This window comes from Diadema antillarum, unplaced genomic scaffold (genome assembly GCF_040938485.1).
Source record: "Diadema antillarum isolate AM-2024a unplaced genomic scaffold, OU_Dant_1.0 seq00000562_RagTag, whole genome shotgun sequence".
In the NCBI taxonomy this organism is placed as follows: domain Eukaryota; kingdom Metazoa; phylum Echinodermata; class Echinoidea; order Diadematoida; family Diadematidae; genus Diadema; species Diadema antillarum.
Genome location: NW_027271501.1, coordinates 118,025 through 143,774, shown reverse-complemented (window position 1 = coordinate 143,774; position 25,750 = coordinate 118,025). Strand labels below are relative to the sequence as shown.

Sequence of the window (25,750 nt, the reverse complement as noted above, 5' to 3'; positions counted from 1 at the left end):
TCAAAATGAGACAAGCTTACACTGCTGTAAATATTCTGCATAGTGATGAGACAAACGTGTGCTTAAAACTGAATTTGTGGGAGATCATGAAGTACAAATAGTGTTTTCATTCCATACTGATCGTGTCAAACTTTGATTGTGTAAGAATGAAAGAGCTGCTAGCTGCTTTGATTCAGCGATGTACTCAGTCGGTGTTTTACTTGAGATATTTCAGACCCTTGGACACAAACAGACAGACAGGTGGACACAAGACATGATTCACATTGAGATGGCAGTTCTCCTCTCTAGCTCAGTCGTCTTCTTCCTCCACCAGGACTCGTCTCTTTGTTGCCATGACAACCGCTCAGGATCAATGCTGGATAAACTGCTTCAAGAATCGCTCCAGTTCATTGTCCAGCCACCCTGCCTTGTTCCTACACAAAGAAAATTTGCAAAGAAATGACAAAACTATTGATCACAGATCTCCCTCTGCAAAGGAATGCATCAAGTCAATGCTGTTGCAATTTGCTCTTTTATTCACACACCCTCATTCCTGAAGACAGCCTTTCTCAATGATGTAAAAACAAAAAACAAACAACCCCCCCCCAAAAAAAAAGAAAAAAAAGAAAAAAAAAAGAAAATGAAGTGCAGCATTTGCATGCATGAAAGCCTAGAGTGACAACTACTTTATGTCTTAAATGACAAATTTTTCTTTGTTATCTTCCAAAGGATGAGAAACTTCATTCTTTGGGTGTAAAACATTTTTGAACACAATTTTTGAACACCTATACAATAATAACACTAATACTTTTTTTTTTTCTCAAAACCTCTCAACAAAGTATACAACTTTGCAGACATGATGCCAAGAACACTTTATAAACCTCAGAGATATATTCATTGTATGTCACAATTGCTCTGGTATCAATATAAAATATAACATATTTTGTCCATTTCTTAGAAATGATATTATCGTACTTGCTACCATTTCGCCAGAGTTGGGTTATTCACTCATCTATCTGTTTCAGCTAACAGGATTGTGAAATAAGAAGGCTTTACAATTCTCTCTCAAAGCAAAATACAGGAATTGTGTAACTATCAATCCAGACTCCAGAACCTAGTCCGGGTCCAACTGGACCACCTGGTCCTATGACTCACCTCATGAGTTTGGCCTTAGAGATGAGACCCTCCAGTCGTTTGGTCTCTAGTTCCAGGTCCATGATGTCCTTCTCCAACTCCTGCTTGGCATTCTCCACCTCCACAGATAGATGGGCAAACGTCCCCGACAGCTCCCTAGAATGGACCATCAAAAACAGCATTCATGATGTACACATAGCTTGCTCGTCATAACAACAGTATACATAGAACAGACCCCCACCAAAGAGAGCATTCATAATGTACACATAGCTTGCTCGTCATAACAACAGTCTATCTTGCTCAGAAGGTTTGGTGTTTTACTACTTATCTTGATAATGACAGACATGTACTTGAAAATGATTCATGATCTGTATGATATATGAATAGCTTGCTCATCATGATGAAAATGACATACATATTACATGTTCATTTTCATGATGAAGATACACACAGCTTTACAATTACAGTACACACCCGTTATAACAAAATGCTCGGGACCGGCAATTTTCTTTCGTTATAACGAAGTTTCGTTATAACCGAAAAAATACAATATATAACGAAAACAAGGAAGCCACGCATACATAACGAAGTTCACTGTATCCTGCTCAACTGGCTTCCTTTGGCTCGTAAAAAACAACAACAAAAAAAACAAGCAAAAAATCACAACACCCGTGAATTTCCAATGTATCCTTCCTTTCATTCTTCCCGTCTGACCCAGACCCCTTACCCCCTCGGTACCGCAATCCCAGAGACTGAAAATGCTCTGCAGCCCCTGTATATCTCTCATATATCTCTCACTGAAGCACTTTGTTGACAGTAGATGGGAAAGGATTCCCAAAGTGGTTGTACAATGGGAAAAATTAAATTGTACTACAGGCTGTTCTCCAGACGACTGTCAGTTTAACCCTATTCTAACTGGGGGGGGGGGGGTCAAATTGACCCCCCCCCTCGACATTTCGCGCCACGATTCCGCAACGCGCAGAGATTTTGCCGCGGTGTTTCACGACTTTTTTCATTGAAGTCTCCCGCATATTTTGAGACCAAATTTGCGACGTCCCGGTACACCGTTCTGAAGTTACGCAATATTTTGCATATGCATGTCAACCCGAAAACAGCTCAAATTCATGATTTCGTGTGCAAATCCAATGCAAATTGTTTTTTTTTTGTTTAATTGATATAAATTAGATTATTTCAACTTTTAACCATTGAAATTAATCATTTCTAATGTAGATCAGCTTGGAAAAGTGCCTGCAACAAATTTTGGCAAAAAAACAATAGAAAACAAAAGGTCGAAAAAACAATAAAATACATAAGAAATTAACAAAAACAATACAAAACAAAAGAAACAGATTTTGATTGCGCTATTTTTTTATAAGAAAATTGTTTGATGTGTATTGAGGAACTCTGACACAAAAATTTAGCAATCCTTCATTCTTTTTAATGGAGTTATAGGTGAAAATATGATTTCATGCGTAAATTTGCATAATTAATTTATTAAAAAATATAAAATCAAATTTTTTCTATTGTATGACCATACAATCTTGTAGTTGACATCCGGCTCTATGTACAGGCAAAATTTCGCAGCGATCGCGCGATCGGCGGCCGAGATCTGAAGGGGGGGTCAAATTGACCCCCCCCAGTAAAAACTTGGTCTCAAATAGCCCAGTTAGAATAGGGTTAAATGTAAAGTACATCATTTGCTTATTGTAAAATTATCATAATTTGACCCTTTCACAGTGACCACTTTCGCATATTGGCCAAAAATCTTATGAGCAAAGTTCTTAGTCTGACCATGATCATAAAACATGTGACTAAAGAAAACCAATGTGCATGATATTTTCTAAGCTGGTTGTCTCAAATTGTACTGGCTGTGTATCAGGATTTCCTATGTGTACATGGTGGTGTGACAGAATAAGATGATATGTGACCGTGCATCACAAAACGAACAAAAAGTCGCACACACTAATTTTGAGTGAGGACTGAAAATAGGTGAAATGGGTCAACCTAGCCGATCATGACTTTTTCATATTTTCTGAAAGAGCAAGTCTTCTTCTAGATTATGTTAAAATTTGGGATCATAAAACGGTCAGGAAAATGTGTTTTTTAGCAGTTTATCTCGAACATTTTTTAGCAGAATACTGTGATTAGATGTGTCTTTAGAGTCCAATTGTCATTTCTGAGAAACCTTGTGCACACTCTTCACTTTCAACTCTAATAACTTTTGAAAGGATGACGCTACTGCTTTGAAAGTTGGCATTATTATGGACAGAGTGTGTTAATAAGGCATGCTCAATTTCAGTTCAATTTGATAATCCCTTCATTGTTGTTACTCCGGTGGTTTACTTCCTGTTTTTTGTCCCATTCATCGCACAGGCAGCACGGCTTGGTAAAGATTAAGCGCTTGAATACACACTGTACTTCAGAGCCTCTTTTCTCAGTTCACACTTTTCCTGAGTGTGTGCTTTCTTTCCAATATTTATATAGGTTAGGAGAATCCAAGTGAATTGAGTTATACATCATTTTAAAGCTTAGAGTCTTCTCTTTTAGAATCTGCCCTTAACTAAAATCCATGTCTGGTGACTTTCTGTGTGTTTTGTGGTGCAGGGTCGATATCAAAGTGCCTAGATACATGAAACATCAAAATTTGAGGGAAATGGTAGACAAGGCCCCCATGGACTCACTGTTGGATCTGGTGGCTGAGGTTAGAGCTAGTGAAGCTGACCAACAGTTTGAGTTTATCTGAGGCGTAGTCCACAAATTGGCGCTTGAAGGTTCTCTCCTTAGCCCTGTTGGTCCACGTGAGTCTCTCATAGACGTAGACCAGTCCGTAGAGCCCGCCCCCTACCACCAGCACTCGCCAGCCGACTGATTTCCACACCTGTCACATTAAAAAATATTGCATACATTAGTACTGGTCTAATGATGGATCAAATCAACATGCTATCACATGGAATACTGCAAAAAAACTATTGTGACATATTGAGTATACGTGATGGAACAGTGGAGAAATGTGCCAAGTATTTCACATTTACAGTCGAATCCCGTTATAATGAAGTCCTCAGGACTGGCAGTTTTCAATTGTTACAATGAAACTTCATTATAACCAAACAGAGGAAAACATGAGGAAAAGTAGATGATAATCATGGAACCTGAATTTTCATTTCATTGTAATCAGAATTTTTGTTTAACCGTGTTTGTTATAATGGGAGTGGGAGTGCACTGTACACACAAACACTATCAACATTGCACTTGAATGTTGATGCTCATTCACATGAGCATTTTCTAGACTAGACTAAGTCTGCAATAAACCAGTCTGAAGGTACAGAAAGGAGAAGAGATGGGTGCAGTATTGGGAAGAGAGAAAAATAAAAAGGAGAAGGGAGGAGGTGGAGGCTTACAATTCCAGTGACGATCATGAGTCCAACCGACGTGCGAGAGTATAGCGATGCAATCCCAGACAGCATAGCAACCGTCATGTCGGTTGACGACGGATCCTCCACGTCCGTCACTGCGGATGGCACTCCTGTAGGGACCTGCAGAGATACATGAGTTGTTTTCAAGTTCACTTTTATCATGGCAGTCTTCAGAATAATCCATAAGTTAATTTTTAGTGTGTGCTCACTGGAGTCTTTAGTTCAAGTCATATAATTCCACATGTTTTAAGGAACTGTAAATAACTGGTCACTACACAAAAAACATATTTTGCTTACACTTTGTGATGTGTCATACATACTTTTATAATTGTAGACCAGACACAATTCATTCACAGTTTGATAACAAATTGAACCATTCCATTCCATGATAAACAATTACACAACTAAAATATCAGTAAGTCAATGTACAGTAGTAAAGTTACGCCTAATATGACATACTCCATTGGAAAGTAAAAAGACTAACCCTAACTAACCTCGACGTTCCGCGCGATGTATCGCAATCGCAAAAAGCTATCACCGCGACGTTTCATGACTTTTTTCTTTCGAGTCTCCCGCATCTTTTGACACCAAATTTACGACGCCTGGGCGTGCGGTTCTGAAGTTACGCATAAATATGTACATGCATGTCAGACCAAAAATTGCTCAAAAACGTGAATTTGTGTACAATTTCAATGCAAACTGTGCTTACAGGCAAATTTCATAAAAGCATGATTATTTTGGTGTTTTATTGATTAAAATCAATGAATAACATATTTTCTTGTTCGGAGCGATGTCACGGACAAATCTCATCGAAAAAAACAATGAAAAACATAAAGTCAAAAAACAAAGAAATACATAAGAAATTCAAAAAAACAATAAGATACTTACGAATTTTTTCTGATATCACAATTTTTTTTTATTACATTTGCTCAGGACACTTAAAAGAATATTTACACAAAAAATGTGCCTGTTTTGAGCTTTATTTTGTGATTTATACCAAATGGTCTGATTTCATGCATCATTATGCATAAATTAGCATAATTCAGTATAAATGATAATTTTTTGAAAAATTAACTTCATGGTATTTTAGATTACATCATAGGCAATGTGTGTGCCAATTTTCGTCGCAATCGCGCGATCGATGGCTGAGATCGGGGGGGGGGGGGGGGGGGGGGGGGGGGGGCCTGGGAGCCCCCCGGCTCTATCAACTGCCTAAATAGCCCGGCCTAGTTAGGGTTAATAATTGAAACTCTGCAATATATCTTGCCATCAGCTCTGCCGCTAACTGAGTGAGAAAGTATTAAGAATCACGTTAGATAAATCCCTCACCATTCCAGTGAGACCTGCCAGGGTAGCCCTAGCCCCCCTTGCTCCCAGGAAACGGTTCATGATGGCAGTGATGCCAAGCGAGAAGCGGAACTCAATATTCTCCTTGAAGTCGGCAAAGAGATGTTGGCAGTCGAGACGGTAGCTCAGATCAAAGTCTCTCCTAAAGAGAAGTCCCTCAACTCGGTCCTTGGACTCGTCCGACAACAAGGCTGACAGACGCTCTGGAAATAATACAGTATCATGCTTTTAATGTTTGTTTGACTGTTTCTATGTTTAACAGGCAAAAGATTCAGTCATTCAACTTTACAAATCTGAACTATACTTGCAAGAAACATTGTAAAAGCATCTCCTCCCAAGATGGTTTCAGATATAACTAGAAATGTCACTAAGGCGACTGCTATGCCTCCGCCATAATGCATGATTCTCCTAATAGGTCTATAGTACATGTGGACAATGCATAATTACATTTTCACAATATTGGCAAAATATTGAAATTACATGTTTGTCACAAATGTGTTGAATGTTCACCTTCCTTTACCTAGGTTTAATTAGATGAATAGGAGAGCACGTATTTGGGGATTCAAGGACTTTAACTTGACTTTGACCCATTCATAAGTGTATAAATACTGTAATTTTCAAGGTATGGAGAAAAAGTGTAATTTCTGTATTGAAAAGTACACTGTTACCATTTTCTTTTGGCCTTTGACCCTAAAATTCATAGGATAATCACTGTCAGGCAGAACATGCATAAATATGTAGTAAGTTTCAAGATAACTTGAGCCACTTCTGAGATATGGAGGAAAAAGTTAGTTCAGCACTTTCCCTTGATCTTTGACCTTTTGACCTTTGAGGCAAACCCCCCCTCCCAAAAAAAAAAAAAAAAAAAAAAAAGAGAAAAAGAAACTTTCCAGATAATCTAGGTTATACATGCATACACCAAGTGTAAAAAAAAAAATTGCTGGCATTACATAAATATGAGGGAAATAGTAACAATTTGAAGTGTTGCACTTGACCTTTGACCCCTGACCTTTGACCCCATGAACCCTAGATTCTCTAGATAATAACTGCCAGTCAGTACATGTTTATATACTATGTTCCATGAAGATACCTTGAACAATTTCCAAGGTACGGAGAAAAAAAGCTAAGTTTTAAAATTTTAACTTGACCTTTTGACCTTTGACCTTTGACCTCATGACCCAAAACTTTCACCAGAGAATCTTAATTGGGTAATACATGTATACACTAAGTTTCAAGAAAATATCTTCAGGCATTGCATAGATATGGAGGAAATAGTGAAATTTTACGTATTTGACCTTGACCTTTTGACCTTTGACCTTGACCATGTGCACCCAAAAGTTGATAGGCACAACTTCACCCCCTAATACATATACATGCCAAGTTTCATTAGGATACCTTAAAAGGTTTTGATAGTTACCCTGTCCACAAAATTTATTACGGACGGACGGAAGGACGGACGGACGGACGGACGGACGGACGGACAACCCGAAAACATAATGCCTCCGGCACCACTTCGTGGCGGAGGCATAAAAAGCTGTCATAACTGTAATACACTTTTTAACAACTAAATATTTGTTTCCCATTTGTTATGCAATTTTATCAGACTTGGCTTGAAACTATTCAGGCCTTTGAAATTAAGTACAGAACCAAGTCCACTCAGGAGTATATCTCTCCTTTGTGAGTGGTCAGATAAACCCCATCCTTGCTTTTATCACCATGGCAACCTACCTGTCATCTGTGTCTGTACCTCCTCCACTGTCTGCTTGATGTTGGCCGAACATCGGGCAGCCAGGTTTTGACCCAGGCCTGCCTCCACGTGTTTCTGAAGCTCCTGAGAGTGGAGAGGAGAGGAAGAAAAACATTTCAGGACTGAGGGTGCCTTAGGGGGGTTGCTAGCCAACACTTCATTGGTGGCATCAAAGGTGGGGTTAGGGTAATGGTCGGGGTTTAGATCTGAGAAGCCTTTTTGCACATACATTAGTAGTGGAGTAATAAGACTGGTTAGGTCTCTGATTAAGGTTTTGGGTGGGGCTAGAAGGAGATAATCTCCTCTGTTTAGGGCAGTATTCACAGTATTCATCTCCACATCTTGGTGGAGTACTGACTGGGGTTGTGTTTAGCAGGAAAGATATAATATCTCCTACATCATCACAGGACTGCATCACACAGTAGAAGAAACTAGAAATGTCGCTACAGCGACTGGTTATACCCCCGCCAAACAACATTTCATAAGCTTTGGTCAAAAAACTGAGGAAGTAGTTAAATCCGCAAGATCTTTCCTTGATCTTCTGCCATTAATATGCCGTTACCATGGCAACGTACTTTCGGGTACTGTCAAAAAATGCATCTTGCACATCTACAACCAAAGGCACACATCTGTACCAAGTTTCATGGAAATTGGGCAAAAACTGAGGAAGTAGTTTGCAACACAAAATTTTCCATCATTTTGGCTCATAATATGTGAGCTGTTACCATGGCAACATACTTTTTGTCACTGTCAAGAAATGTGTCATGCTGACCTATATCCTAAGACAAACATTCAATATGAATTCCATAAGAATTGGAAGAACACTGATGAAGCAGTTTTGCCATGAAGCATTTTGCCCTATATTTTACCAATAACATGCCGTTACCATGGCAACGCACTTTTTGCCACTGCAGAAATATGTGTATTCACATATTCAGATGAACATCTGTACCTAATTTCATAAAAATTGATCAAAAACTGTGGGAGGAGTTCGCGACGCAAGATTTGTACCCATTTTTGCCCATAATATGCCGTTACCATGGCAACATACTTTTGGGTACTGTCAAAAAATACGTCTTGCACATCAACAACCCAAGGCACACATCTGTGCCAAGTTTTATGGGAATCGGTTGAAAACTGAGGAAGTAGTTCGCGACCCAAGATTTGCAACGGACCGACCGCCCAACCGACCACCCGACCGCCCGACCGCCCGACTGCCCGACCGTCCGCTGATTCCTATATACCCCCTTCAAACTTCGTTTGGCGGGGGTATAATCATAGAATTACAACATAAGAAACAGTAAAAGCAGTTAGAGGAAAATTTAAGAAGATGAAAGGGCAAAACATTAAGGCACAGGTAGGCATAGGTACATGAATATAAACACATGGAGACAGAGAATGGTTAAGATAACTTTAACAAACCAAACCAACCCAAAACATTGAGAGATGCATTAATAAAGAATGAAAGAGAAGTGTTACAGTGCTCACCTCTTTGTAGACTTGAACCACCAATGTTTCAGGATGAAATGGTTTGTCAAACTGGTCCACTAATAGAGATAATCTCCTGATTTCATCTGTCATTGTGGCTGACACCTAATGATGTGAGGAAATGAAAAAGAAATGAAAGAACTCATGAAATCAGAGTACTGGCTGCAGCTAGCTCATAAAGTGCTGAAAATATCTGTAAATCAGAAACTGTTCAACTCTTTTTTTTTTAAGGAAGACATTCTGTACAACCTACACATTACTTGACCTCTTATATAATGGGTACATGTATATGTACTTTCTGTCATAATATGGCAGCATCTCTCCACATTCACAAGAACTGGATGACAAAAAGTCCTGTGGCATGGACTTAAAATGAGTAATTCTACCATTTTTTTTTTTTTTTTTTTTTTGGGGGGGGGGGGGTCATAGCCCTGTTAGAGTGAAAATTTACAAACAAGACACTTGGTTTCATTCTATTCAGAGACTTATAAGAATGATAGAATCACATGAATCAGAGGTCTATGACAAAGTGGGAAAGTCTTGTAGCATCTCATCCTAGCCATAGCTCCTCTGGATGTTATGTGACTTCATGCATGCACTACCATCATCTTGTCTATTACACAGAGCCACTGAATGTCTTGTAACCTTCTCTAAGTGTAATAGCCCAGGATGGAATGCACTTCTCCTCTTGACATCAAAGTGATTGCATGACTTCATTTTATGCTCTGATCACGGTTCGTAAGAATTACAACTCAGAAACATTTTTACAGACTTTTCAGACAGGAGATCTTGGGTTCAAATCTTGGCCAGTTCACTCATCTTGGGACAGGATTATGTACCAAAGTCTTGAATCACATTCATGAATGAGTGGTGGAAACTATTGGGGTTACAAAAAGGTTCCCCTTTGCTGATTACCTTAGACTCTGACTGTTCAGCGACATCTTTGATCTTTTCCTTGCATTCCATAGAAAGGATCTTCATCTGATCCTTCAGGTAGTCCAGTCGGTCATTCTGGTCCTTACGTTTCTCAATGCACATACCCCTGTGTGGAATGTCAGTTTTGAAAAATTAGTAAATTTGAGGACACACAAAACAATAGATGTCAACTCTGAAAAACTTGGTATGAAGCAATTTGTCAAAACAAAGCAATACATTGGCATGCTCTTTCCCTCTTTATGTTCACACACATCAGTATGTCTGTCTATCTATATATCTACTATCTATCTACCTATCCCTATATGTGTATGTATCTCCATCTATAAATCTACAAATGGGATTGAATATCATGTGGTATCAATTCAACGAATCGCAAACGCTTTTATAACACTGTTTAAAACACACATGATACATGTACACATGTGTGTGTATATAATCATATAGATATTTCATATTTATCAGCCATTACTACGGGAGCAAACCTCTGGGAAGCAATAAGGAAACATACAGAATGAACTTAACAAGTTGTATGAAATACTTTACTCAACTACTGTTGTTTATTGTAAGCCAATACATAATACTGCCCAGCAAACCCATAGCTTTGCCCTTATTAAGCCATTTGGGACGAGCCCCAAGTATACTCCGGCAAGTGTCTATCGGAAATGCGTGCTGTGGCAAGATCAGTCCGTCCTCAACGGGTTAAATTTCTACCATCCCACACAACCTGTATCCACAATGCGTCCAGCCCCACAGTCCTGGGGGTGTTTCATAAAGCTGTTTGAAAGTTACGAACGACTTAAGAGCAACTGGAAATCACTTATTGTGCTGAATTATGGAAATTCTGATAAGTAAAGCACATCAGAACTGATCACCAGTCGTTCTTAAGTCATTCGTAACTTTACAAACAGCTTTATGAAACAGGGCCCAGGGCCATTTCTTCCTCACCTCTTCTTGGTGGCTGCCTCCAGGACCTGTGAGAGAATTTCCTGGGTGTAGTCCACAATCTGTCTACCCTGCTTAGCATGCTGCTCAAACTTGGTCCTTACCGCTGACTGTGAGATGCACTCCTACAAAGGTCAAAGGTCAAGCATTGTACTGATCTTGCTTACACAGCTAAACATTGTACAAAGTAATCATGTCCATGACACACTGGAAGCTTTAAAAATGAAGTGCCGAGAGGAATAATCTCCCCAATGAGTTCAGCAAATCAAAGGTAGATGAACCAAACAATGTTTTGGAAAGCTCTCATTTTTAATATTCAAATCTTACTTTTCATTTTCTTATTGAGCTGATCCTCATCGTAAATAGATAAGAGCACTAAAGGTCTTGTATATTTACATGAGACTGAAATAGACACACAGACATCTAACATGCAGGCAAGAACTCAGAAACACAAATACTTTGTATACTGCAAATGAGTACCAATATTTTTTTCAAGAGCTTTTTCTTTTTAAGCAAAATTTGATTTCAGGTCATTTTTTCATTTTTGTTTTAAATATGGAAATAATCTCTTTCATCATGGTGGTACAAATAATGACACTTCAGTCAATCCACCTTTCTTCATGATGCATTAATCTATGATATTGCACAATCTCAATACACAAGGATTGCAAACGCTTGTTTTATGTGAAAGATTTAACACAATTTCTTCCATATGCACCTACAAATGTAGGAGTAAATGTCGGATGCAAATCAAGAATATCAGGTGTCACTATATCAAACATGTCCTAACAATCATCTGCTTACCTCAAACTTTCTCTCAAAGTTTTCAAACTCGAAGAGTCTTGCCTGGTAACCCTCAATCACTGGACCTAAGAGAAAAGAGGAATGAAACAAAAACAGATAAATAACTCCATGGGTGGTGAACAGGGTGTACGGTAAGGAACAATGGTACATGTAAAGCATATCAACACAATGAAACTGCCTTTCCCGATGAGTGCCTTTTCTGTGCTATAATATTGACACTCACATTCTACTGGACAGGAAGTCTTACTTCAAGTCCAAATCACTTTATCATACACCAGAGTTCAAATATATTTGGCATGGGTATAGTTTTCACTAGTGCTTTGATGTGCTGTGCAGAATGATTGTGGATGCTTCCTTTTACACATAGATTTAGATTGCTCCAAGTAAAGACATCAAAACACCATTATCAAAAGCATCATCATCTTTACCATTTCATACAATCATCACTACTATCACCACATAACTGTCATTAACATCATCAAATCACCATCATCACTAAATATGTCATTATCATCATTCCAGACATCACAATTATGAACTTCATGATCACAGCCATATCACTGCCACCATCATCATTACTCTCATCACCATGGCTGCTACTGCCATCATCACAAAAGCTACTACTCTCATCATCACCATGACTACCACTGTCAGTACTATGACAACCACTCTCAATCATCTCAATGACTACCACTCTCATCGCTATGGCTACTGCTGTCATCATCACCAGGACTACCACTCTCATTATCACCATGACTACCATTCTCATCACCATGGCTACCAAAATCATCCTAACATCAAGTGGTACCTGAGTCTGGTGTTGACATTGTTTTAGGTATCCTTGAGTTCAAGGCCTCCTTGGCTGAGACGAAGAAGACTCGGTCCTTTGCCTGGGATTCATTCACCACCTTGAGCTCCTCCACCAGGAACTTGATATCTCTCTCTAAGTGCTGCTTCTTTACCTGTCAAGGAACATTAGAATCACTGTCCCTTTAGGCGGGTTCTTTTGGGATAATTCTCTATTTCGAGCACAATGGACCTTTAACCCTAAAAAGACTGGGGGGAAGGGGGGCCTAAAAGGCCCCCCCCCTCGACATTTCGCGCGATTACTCAGCTACACGCAATACTCTCGCCGCGATGCTCTATGACTTTTTTCTTTCGAGTTTCCCGCACATTTTGACACCAAATTTGTGACGCCCGGGGGTACGGTTCTGAAGTTACATAACTTTTTGTACATGCACGTGAGACCGAAAATGGCTCAAAAATGTGATTTTGTGTACAAAGTCAATACAAATTGAGTTTTATCACATGGTTCATATAAATATGCTTATTTTTACTCTCAATGGCTAAAATCAATTTGTTTTAGTAGTATTATGCTTCAAAAAGGGTCTGCCACAAATTTTGCTGAAAAAAACAACAAAAACAAAAGGTCGAAAAAACAGAGAAATACATAAGAAATTCATAAAACAATAAAATAAATAAGAAATCAATTTTGATACCGAATTTTTTTTCAAGTACATTTGCTAAGAATGCTACAAAGAATATCTAGACCAAAAATTAGCACTTTTGGAGCTTTATTTACTGATTTAGATAAAAAAGTCTGATTTCTCGCATAAATTAGCATAATTAATCAAAATAAAATAAAAGAAGACTATTTTGGAAAATTTAAATATACAATCTTGTAGATTACATCGCACACTACCATTGTGCAAATTTCCGCGGCGATCGCGCGATCCACGGCCGAGATCTTAAGGGGGGGCCCTTTAGGCCCCCCCCCCCCCCCCCCCCCCCCCCCCCCCCCCCCAGTCTTTCGAGCTACCAAAATAGCCCAGTCTTTTTAGGGTTAAGTGTATGTCTGGAAGCAATTACTTTTTCATCACAATATGAAACTTGATGAAATTTCATCAAATAGATAGTTGATCAAAGATTGCAACTAATATGTTCGATTTGGAAATTTGACCTTATCTCAACTTTTCATAATATCAAACAATGATCTCACCTGTCATTTTTGCAGTATCAATTTTCATTTGAATTTCAACCCATTTTTTTCTGAATTTGTGGCAAATTATTGCTGCTGTATAATGTAAAATTATTCAATTTTGTCCCTATCACTGATCAGATTCTGGCATAAACTGAATGAGTGAACAGTCATACAATAGCTTATTCCTGTTGAAACTTTGATTCATTAAATGGTTTAACATAATTGCAGTGCTTTGTTGACCCGATCCTTGCGAGTTTCAGTTAGAATATACATTCAAAGAGCTACACTAGAAGAGTTACTAAGATATCCCAAGCCATTTCTCCGGTTATTATGCCAATAAAAACTTTATATTCACATATGAACAACATTAGCACTGTGCCTCCATTTTCCAATTACATGGCTGAAGCATAAACGGTATATTTGTTGCTTGAAATTCATTTCATGTCCTCATAAAGGTCCTTCAGGGTGAGCATTTTTTTTTCCTAAATACATTTCCTTTTGAGTTACCAATTAATCAAACCACATATTAAACTTAAATCTCTGTGACCAAATCTCTTTGTCCACAAAATGACATATTGGTCAAATAAACTCATCTTTTTGATTTGACAGATGGCATATGGTGAAGTATTCTGGCCAAGAAATACCACACCCTTTCATTAATAATTACTTCATAAATACACAATTTTGAGAAAGATTGAAAAAAAAAAGAAGACTTACTGCTTCCATGTACTCAGGTTCTGAGGCGGATGCATCCCATCTGTTGTTGAGGATGAAGATGTTAGGTTTGGAGAGCTTGTCGCTCACTTTGTGAAAGAAACTTTTCTCCTGTACATCGGGACGCAATGAGATACGTAAAATAAATTATCATCAGTTACACAGATAATGTACATGGCATTCCAGTTTACAAAATGTCTACTCTGTGAATAAAAAATAATTGACTAAACCTTCAGATTCAGACATAAAAACCATCTCTATAATTATTGAGCAACTTTCCACTTAAATGTCGTTGATAATCATCATGCAAATTTAGGTGCATGTCCCAAGAAGTAGTACCTCCTTTATACTGTAAAAGCAAAAAAAATTTGAATGCATAAAACTTTCAAGAATCTTGTGAGGAGCCACGATTTGCAAAAGTACAATAAAGAAGAGTAAAAGTTTATCTACACAATGCATTGAATACCAATGACCAATTTGCAACAGTTTCATACTGTGAAAAGGGCCGCCTACTCCAAATTTGCGAAAAGTTTCATGTTGTGAATGTTTCTGGTTTTACTGTATTTCTGTGGCTGGAATAAAAAAACAGACTTTGTCAAGAACTGAGCATGTCTTACCGTTCTCATGAGTGTGGATTCAGCATTTGACACAAGCACAAAGACATCTGCATCCATGCAGTGGTTGTTGATCCATTCATCCAAATCTTGCTCAACATCAATACCAGGACTGTAGTAAGGAAGGCACATTGAGAGAAACATAATATACTGCAGTCACTTCACATCCATCTAATACTGTAAAACGAGGAATGTTCACGTGCATTTTAATTTCGCGAATTTTGCGAGAGCCGAGCTTCGTGAAATTAAAATGCACACTAAAGAACTTGTCTACACTATATGCATTGAATGTTAGAGGCAACTCGTGAAAATTTAATGCGAATGTGAATGAGGTCGTCCGCTCCTATTCGCGAAAATTTCATACCGTGAAAATATGTTTTTCAGTACATCTTATGAGAACTGTATACAATGTGGGGAAACATTTCTGACACTATAGGACTTGGCATGAAACGATAAGCTCTTGGACTCTTTCAACAATTTGAATGATCAGATTACTATTGTGTTCATATCTTATTCATGCCATTGGAGTTGATTAGGGCTTCGATCAACACTTTTTCAAACAAAAATATATACAAGTGAGTTTTATTATGGCCATACAAAGAGCATTGATAAAGATATTTTCTCCCACAGCGGGTTTTTTCTTCTTCTTCGTAAGGCTACACAAAGATCATCTCCACCAAGTAGGAACAGGAATACACTAGTATACATCACTCAGATTTTCAACCACAGATATCTACAAAGTTGAGTACAATGTAAGAATACACCTGCATATGAATCTATCCATGTATAAAATGGTATCAAATTTTAGGGTGATGTTGCATGGAAAAGGGGTCTCTAGATCTGTGAGGTAGGGAAAGAAAAAAGAAGATATTTACTGATCACTTGATAGGAAGATGAAAAGAAAGATTGACATCCCACCTGTCAAGTAGGATGACATCATTCATGAGGAGGTGGCAGCGAGATTTGGGCCAGAAGATGTTGAGTACACTACTCTGATGACATGCCTCATGGTCCCTCTCATTGGCTAGGGCGTGGGCCAGCTGACCTACAGACTGTGGGCAAGAAGCATGTCATCACAAATATTGTCAAGAAAAGGTGGCAAAGGTAAAAAATACAAGAAGACATATGTGTCCATTTGCTCTAAAAAAGACATAATTTTCCTTACATTTGCTTATGAAACTAATATTACAAAACACTGTCAAACCAGAAATATTTGCAAGCATTTTTATTTTGCAAATTTTTTGAAAGCCAAGATTCACAAAATTAAAATGCATGCGAATGTTCTAGTTACACAATATGCATTGAATGTAACTGGCAATTCACGAAAAAAGCCATCAGCTCCAATTTGCAAAAATTTCATACCATGAAAACATCTTGCTTTACAGCACATTGTTTCCTATGCATATTGTTTCCTAGATGTACTGACATTGACTTTTTTCTCTATGGTCTTTCTCATGACTTCGCAGACATTGAATTGCAAACCTCTCATGTTTATCCTATCACCATGCAAAACTTCAAACATCATCACTAACATGTTCATCATCTTCTCGGGTGTGCTCATATACCAGTACATTTCTTCATTTAATATTATTCCCATGCACACACTTTGTAATACACTGGCCTTGGTTTTGTGTATATTTTATAGCAGCATGAAATTTATTACCATGGCAAGATTCCAGGGTTAGCAGAACACACATAATAACCTCCTCATGGACTAAAACTACATGCATACTAATACACACTATTCATTTCCTGCATGCAATATCTAATCAGGGACAGGTGGACCACATACTAGTATTGTCCGGATTTATCCATCATAAATATGTGTAAAGTGTTGTTTGGCCAGTGACAAACTCTAAGTTGTTTTAAGGGCTAAGATAAGCAGACTTTCAAATCCATCTATTGTAAATAGCAGAGAAATGCATGTACTAGTCACTGGATTCCATTGTATGTATAATATAATCTGCACAGTAGCTGACACAAGACTTCATAACAACTGTGCAATGATTGCAGGCATACTAGATGAATTAGGATCTCCACCATTTTTATCTAAGTAACCTTGGTATATTCAGAATTTACATACAAATGATTTTAAATGCAATCTCCTCTCTTTTCAATAGTTTGACAATGCATCATATTCTGTTTCGTTCACCCAAGGAAGATGTTAATATTGTTTCCTTATATCACACACTAGTATGTACTGGCATGAAAATACATTATAAAAGAACAATCACACAGATGAACATTCATTCCAAACTACACTGCTACTCTGAGATACATGCTTGACCACAAACGGTGGTTGACATCAATACATATAATGCTTGACCCATAGACTGACCTCATCCTGGCATGACATGATCAAAAAGCATTGTTGTTACATCTGACACTCTCACTTTGTTTCTTGCATAATCTAAATCAAAGTCACAAGAAGTCATTGCAGAACCCTTTGTCGTCATTTAAAGAGATCGTATAATTTCGATTGAGGCCTAACTTCAGGTTTCTAGCATTTCTGGGTGAGATAATGATAAACCTCTTATGGAATATGAAGAAGCATGCAATTCCAAAACAAATTCAATGTTTATTTGATGAAAATTTGTTTTGAAATGGCTGAGATACCAAAAACAGAGCAATACTAATAGAAGATGGGATCCACCTTTTATTCCGATGGCTTTGTTTTACTTTGTTTTTGGATGTTTCAGTCATTCCAAAACCGATTTTCGTCAAATAAACTTTGAAGTCCTCTTAGAATGGTATGCTCTGTACTATTTCACAAGTAGTTTCTTGATGTCTCGCAAAAAGTTAAAAGCCCATGTCTCATCTCAAACAACATGATACCATCCCTTAAGATATCCCCAAACAATAAAGAGAGGTAGATATTGACCACTACTGACCATCATGCTGAGCCGCTCCGTGCTGTTTGGCATTTTCATGTATCCCTCCTGACCCTCACATCCCTCTACACACAGGAAGCAGTCTGTGGTGTGACCGATGCCTGATGGGAGAACCTTGTCTCTCAACATGGCATTGATGACTGTACTCTTGCCATTGCTTGTCCTTTATACATGGAAAAAAAAAGAAGAAAGAGAAATAAAAATGACAAGCATTTATGGATATTGGGTTTGTATTATTCTCACAAAAAATCTCACAAAAATATAAATGGTAATTCCAGTGCACATGTGGTATAACGCTGTGAATACACAAACAAGTCACACATATGATCTGACATACATTTTGTACTATACTCGTATCATATATTGAGTCTACTCAGTATTTGATCTTTTAGTCAACTCTGATAACACACACTAGCTATAAGTACTGATTGCATGAATCAAGCACTACAGTTCATTGAACTCCGAAACATCTATCTCTAAATTGCATTTTAGATTATACAGTGCACTCCCGTTATAACGAACACGGTCATAACAAAATTCCGGTTATAACGAAGTAAAAATTTGGGCTGCAATGTCATCCACTAGATGTATTTCTATTGTTTATTTGTTCGGTAATAACAAAATTCCGATATAACGAAAGAAAACTGCCGGTCCCGAGGATTTCGTTATAATGGGAGTCCACTGTATGTAGATTTGACTCTACTATTATTCATCACACACTCTGATTAATCAGGAAGTGATAACAACAAAACTTTCCATACAAAAAGTACAGCTAGACCTACTGTACATCAACTTCTGCATTTTGACACAATAAAGTCAGGAACTATACAAACTTTTACCTTCAGAAAGTTGAATTACCTTGATTCTCACTTCATATTACAATCACTGCCATGGTTTCTTCCATCCACCCCAGGAGGGCCATTAGACAGGCCCTGCGTTCACTTGAGTCCCTATGACGTGGGGGAAAGTCCAAACTGTGGGACTTTCTCCTTGAAAACCATAATATGAATGCTCACTGGGAATTGTGCTCCCATCCCCGCTAAGCAAATCGAGTCCAGGGATGAAATTTGGAGGGGAGAGCGACCTTGAGGCATAATTGATAACGTCCACCTGTATGCATCAAATGTGGGCAATGTCTGGTTTCAAGTGGCAGAGCTCGTCCCAAGTCCTGATTGCCCCTGCAGCTCAGGGACAATCATAAAAAGGATAAGATCTCCGGTGACTGTCCCCGCAATGCAGATTCTAATGTGAACGAGTGGTGGGTAAGCTCTGAAAGAAAAAAAAAAGTCCTCACCTGCCAAAGAAGGCCACCTTCATGTGATCTCTCTCCAGTACATCCTGGATTCCTTTGACCTGCTTCCTAAAGGCCTCTACTTTGGTCAGCTGCTCCTCAGAGACCACCTTAGACTCAGAGGGAATACCTGTAGGCAGAATGATGTCATTATTTTTATCTCTATCCATCACTGGACAATGGTTTGAAGGCTATAGGCATGATGTGCATGGTCCTATTTGATAACATCAGTATATTCTATCAAGAGCATCACCGCATTGGCTAACTTTACACAGTTCTGCATTGTGGATTAAACATTTCAAGCATTAAAAGTTGATATGAGAGTCAAAACCACGATTACCTTTTGAAACTCAGTGTGACAAAATGGCCTCATAGTACAAGTAATACTACATTTACTACTACTACTGCTGCTGCTGCTACTACTACTACTGCTGCTGTTACTACTACTACTACTACTACTACTTCTACCATTACTACTACTACTACTACTACTACTACTACAACTACTACTACTACTACTACTACTACTACTACCCCCCATGTATTGATTTTAACATGGGAAAGACAAAGTGGATCTCCAATGAAATGAATGGTGGTAAGAATAGAGTTGCAACCATTACCTCATTTTAATGTTATGGATTACATGGCTTACCATCCAGAAAGGTCTGGCTCTCTGTGATGTGACCTGCCACTTCTTTGTATATCTCATTCATCTTTCTCTTGGCATCAACAAAGAGCCTCAGGGGAGTGTGGCTACGCCCCTCATCGGGGCGTACCATGGCACTTGGTCGACGCCCATAACCGTTCTCCATCTTTGTTCAGTTTCCTGATTCATAAAAGTGAATCACATTGTAGATACTGTTGGTAAAATGGACATCTGCTCCCATAGGGTATTTAAATCGGTGAGTTGCACAAATACATTTTTTTGATCAAATTGTATTGTCAGTATTTGTTTAGAACCTTTGCTCATCCTACACGCTCATCCAAGTATCAAACAGCCTGGTACTGACAAAATCACTCACTGGACCATTGGACATTCTTCTTTTTTTTTATATTATGGTAACAGTGTTTCAATGAAATACAGTAATTCCAACAAGATCAATAAATTCTTTAAACAATAATTTCAATCTTTGTAGAACAGCTGATCCAGAGTGAAAACTGCCAAAGAAAATCCTAGTAACTATCGAAGAATTCACCTTACATTGCATTTGTGTCAAAATTTAGATGGGAGCATCAATTCTTCATATTCTGGGTTACTGCCCACATTCTCTCAGGGACCAACCAAGCAGGTGTGTCAATAGTCAATACGCATTGGCCCAGGAGAGGAAACAGCAAGAGGAGCTTCTTTATACTTTACTTATTCGTAATCTTTATTTTTCCACATTCTTCACTTTTTTTAACTTTGAATTTACCATTCTGCTTTTCTAATTTGTATGTTTGAACTCAACATAGGGTCTCCATTCATTCCCTTGGCCTTGTGACAATTCCAATATTTCTTTTTTTTTATTGAACTTACAATTAAGCTAACACTTTTATGCGTGTTCTCCAGTCCATGACGCACCAGATTTTTGCAATTTTGTACAACATATTAAACTTTGTGAAAGCATCAACACTCTATGTCTCTCTTGCCCTTGTGCTATAAGATGCCTATAAAAATTACAATTCTTTGTTATTTAAATATCCAATACTAAACAAGAGTTCTAATGCCTAATAATAAATCATTGTAAACAAGAACGGGTCAAAAGGCCCTTCTTTGTATTTTTTGTTGGGTGACTATCATCCAATCTGTGTGGATGTAGCTCTTTCTTTTTCTTCCCTTACTGTTAATATTTACTCTTTCATCATTTCTTTGTAATTCTTATCTGATTCTGATTTCCAGCGAGACAGACCGCATTGCACCACGTCCGCAACCCAATTGTTTAGCATAGATAAGCCTCTGTTTCTGGTCTACAACACAAAGTCTTCTCACAGGTATTCATAATGAATATGTTAACAGCACATAGAATGGAAAATTCAGGATCAACATCATTCATGATCATGTCACATGATCATAATAATGATTCACATTTGGCATTGACAGTGCAGTGGCAGTCAGTGTGATTTGCACATATGCCTAACGTTCTAGATTTAGATTCTTCTACTATAATATAGACATGATAAAACTTAATAGTAAAAGTTAGTACTGTACTGTCTATTTATCTGTAAGACAGGTTCGTTTTTTTTTGTTTTTTTTTGTTTATATGATTCCTTATGAAATGTTCTCTGATGAAACATCCAACCAGTGCCACCAGCTAGTACCAGCAGTCAATTCTACACACTTTCACTCAGTTTCACTTCAGTTACTACTGATCATAGTCATACCACATAAATTTAGTCATACATTGTAGGAGTCGAAAGCTGTAGCAGTGTTAAGTGGCTTTCAAATCGCAATATTGCTGGCACAGACAAGGCACTAACACAACAATGACACCCACAACAATCAGTTCAGTTCGACTCGAGTTCCCTTTAGAATTAAAATACCACCACGCACAGGCGCAGGCCACGCCACGCGCACACACACACCAGCCGCTAACCCTAACCCGCTAGGCCTAGACACAGCCTAATTAACAGTTAGTAATAATGATTTGGTGAATTATCTTCCTGAGCTGAGGTTAGATCATTAGGGCCGGTGTGTTGCGGCAGAGTTACATTCCTCGCATGACTTTCAATGCACCTAGTGTAGAAGGTATACATGTATACATCAAGTGTTTGCATTCTAGAATAAACTCACCACGACACCCGACAAACGCGCAAAACAACCAGCAAAGCAAGCAACACGTGGGACTACATACTGTAAAAGTACCACGCATATTAATTGGGAATCCCGTCCTACATAGCATAGCACACAATAAGTACCTGGTCAGAAGCGCGTTTGACGTCTTCCGATGAGCTACATACAAGATAAATATAAAAAAGAGATAGTAAGTAAGGTGCGATGGACAAAAATATATCCTACAAACGTAATTTCTTTCTCAGAATTTGAGACATTACTCACCCTCTTACTAACGACTATGCTTCAGACTCAGTAGCGCAGTGATGATACGTACAACACATACATAATTCATTCATTTTACCCGTATTATGCATGCAGGTACACCATGCATAACACCGAAGTGTACACCTCGCGTAACCTGTCGTTGGAGCTCTTTTTTTTCCGTGCCACATATGTGAATGGCGCGTTTATTATTCACCCAGGTGGGGGGCGTATCGCCCCCCTTTTGCTAAAACAAAAGAAATACTGTTCAAAGTAATAAGAAAAAAAAAGGGGGGGGGGGGTGTAAGCCCCTTAAATTTTGTAAAGGCTTGAAACTGAATCAGTGTTTTGTGTCGAAACCAGTAGTCTCAGGAATTTCCGGAATTATTCAAAGGATTCTTTTTGTGATGATCTGTCAACTGGGCAGTGGAAAGCAATTTATGAATGTACTGATCCTGATGAAGCTTATGAATTATTTTATACTATTCCTGGAGGTCTGTAATAAACATGCACCAGTTCAACAGATAAATCTTTTAATTCGAAGAAAAGGTCAAATCCATGGATAACAAAATCTATTTAAAAATCCATACGAAAAAAACATGTTTTATATTCAAAAACCATCAAGTCTGGGTTTGATGCAGCACATGTTGACAAATCTGAAAAATATGGAAACACATTGACTTCAGTAATTAGAACAGCTAAAAAGCTCTACTATGGAAAATTATTTCAAAAAGAAAAAAAACAACGGCAAAAAACCTGGAACCCTATAAATGAACTTCTGAAAAAGACACCTTCGCAAAATAACACAAGAATTGATGAATAAGTCAGGAAAGAAAATGATGGGTCAGATGTAAAAGTTACTTCATCGACAGATATAGCAAGCACTTTCAACGATTTTTTTGTAAACGTAGGTGAAACTTTAGCAAGTAAAATTCCGATTAATAATGACAACTTTGCAAATTATCTCGGTCCGCATCAACAAGAAACATTCTTTTTCTTGCCAGTTGTGAGTTCAGATGTAAACGAAATGACTTGTTTTCTTGAATAGTCTAAAACAAGCGGGTATGATGACTTACCTGCTAGAATGTTAGTGGATGCAAAGCAATTCGTCAGTGAACCTTTAGCATTTATTCTAAATTTATCATTTTCGAGAGGTATTTTTCCGAACAAGCTCAAAATAGCTAGGGTATACAAGTGCCAATTTTTAAGAAAGGAGATAAAAGTAATCCAGGTAATTATAGACCAATTTCGATTTTACCGAAAATAAGTAAATTATTTGAAAAATTAATCAATAAACGCGTTGTAGATTTTTTGGAAAAATATGAAATTTTATATAAACATCAATATGGATTCAGGCATGGATATAGTACCAAACTTTCACCTATAAATCTAATTAATCAAATTACAAATAGTACTGATGAAGGGCGGTCAACGATCCGAGTTTTCATTGATTTTGCAAAAGCTTTTGATACGATAAATCATACAATTCTTCTTAAAAAGCTTGAACATTACGGAATCCGAGGTTTAGCTTTACAATGGTTTAGGAATTATTTAAAAGACAGGCAACAATTTGTATGCTATAATGACTGCATATCTTCAAATAAATTGATCTCGTGTGGTGTTCCTCAAGGATCTGTTTTGGGTCCAACACTTTTTCTCATCTATATTAATGATTTGCCCAATTCAACTTCATATTTTAATCTTAGATTATTTGCCGATGATTCTAATCTTTTTCATACTTTCAATACAAATGAACACAATATAACTTAGCAGATGTTAGTAAGAATATAAAAGATGTGGTTGCATGGTGTAATTCAAAGAAGCTAACAGTTAATATCAATGAATCTAAGTACATGATTCTTAAAAGCAGGCGTAGAAAAATTGAAGTATTTGGTCAATTGTCAATTAACGAATCCGTTTTAGAGTCAGTTGATTCATTTATCTTTTCTCGGAATCTGTATTGATGAAAACTTAAATTGGAAGAAGCACATCTATAATGTAATTAACTATGCACTGTTTTGAGCGAAAAAAAAGGACTTTTGTACAGAATACCAGGCCTCGAATTAACCGACGGCCACCGACGGCCATGGCCGTCGGTGCCCCTCTCGTTGGCCGCAATGCCTTTTGTTTTTTGATCAAAGTTACGGCCAAAAAAAATGTGCCCTTTTTCTTGGGGCCGTGGTGCCCTTTTAGAATGAAAGTTATTATTTATGACTTATGATATGCCCTTTCTCAAAGTCTCTTTAATAAGCTTGAACAACTTTCCTGATCTCAAATATCATACCTTCAGTTCACTCGCGTCCCGATATATCTGATTCAAACTCAAAGTATCTTTCCGAGATACGAGACGACGTGTACGTACATGTACGCCCGACCGGCTTTTACTGTCCCGACTGCCTCCGCAGCGCAGCGGCCGCGAGTATGTACTGATAGGCAGCGCATATTCAGATAGAGTAGTAAAGAGTGAACTCCAAGTTCACCAAGAAAAAAGAAAAATCCCACGATGCCAAGGTGTGCCAGACTGGGGAATGGGGAGGGGTGGAGAGAGAGAGAGACCAATCAACAGAAGAAACCGCGCGTACTGGCGCATTCTTGGAGGTCATGAACTGTCTGTCACAGACTAGTTTGAAAGTTTGAAAGTTTGAAAGTTTGAAAGTTTATTTACTCACAACCCAAACTCTGGGTATCGGAGTCCAATGAAAAACATATAGCACATTATAATATCAATAAATAATAATTGCAAATAACTCTGAAAAGTGTACAAAACAACTATAACAAACAAAATAAGAATGAAATGCGATTGATGAAAAGAAAAAAAATGTACAGAAATATACAATATATACACGATGTATAGTGAAAAAAAAACAAAGAAAGGGAAATATGACGAGAGAGAGAGAGAGAGAGAGGAGAGAGAAAGAAGGGATATATGGAGGTGAAGAGGGAGAGTGAGAAGGACACAAGACTGGTGAATTAACAAAAGATATACGAGTGACTTTTGATTCAGGAAAAAAAGAAAAAAAAAGAAACAGACAAAAAAAAAAAACACACAAAGACATATGGAAATGAATTCATACGCTAAGTGAACAAGAAGCAAGGAAATATGGACGAGAAGAAGAAGAAGTAGAGAGGGGAAGAAAAAGGAGGAGAGAATGAAAAGACAAATAAGTTACAAATCAATTGTAAAGAAGGCACAGCCTGTAAAAAAGGCATGTATTATTTGCAAAAAGGATAAAAAATACTAATAATCTAAACATGTGTCATTATATAATTACAAAACTTGGATAAATTGGAAAGGACTGTTTTCTTTTGACAATTAAATAATTGATCCATCTTCATAGTGTTGGGGTATTTCCAGTAATATTTTTTTAAGTATTTCTTTCGTTGTTCATTAAAGAGTCTACACTGAAAAAGGTAGTGAAATTCATCACCAATTTTCTCTTCATTACAATGGGTACA

The 25,750-nt window shown here is 37.8% G+C and overlaps 1 protein-coding gene across 1 annotated transcript; it reads right to left on the bottom strand.

The window, feature by feature from the left end:
* Positions 1-20,102, bottom strand: LOC139735028 (mitofusin-2-like). Its single transcript, XM_071645801.1, has 17 exons — positions 19,934-20,102; positions 19,285-19,411; positions 17,991-18,153; positions 16,018-16,151; positions 15,103-15,211; positions 14,489-14,596; positions 12,599-12,752; positions 11,791-11,855; positions 10,990-11,111; positions 10,024-10,150; positions 9,109-9,213; positions 7,602-7,704; positions 5,856-6,076; positions 4,512-4,646; positions 3,795-3,991; positions 1,135-1,269; positions 1-413 (listed from the first exon to the last, which is right to left on the bottom strand). The coding sequence occupies exons 1-17, from the start codon at positions 20,091-20,093 to the stop codon at positions 350-352; spliced, it is 2,229 nt and encodes a 742-aa protein (XP_071501902.1). The 5' UTR covers positions 20,094-20,102; the 3' UTR covers positions 1-349.
* Between the last annotated feature and the right edge of the window lie 5,648 nt (positions 20,103-25,750).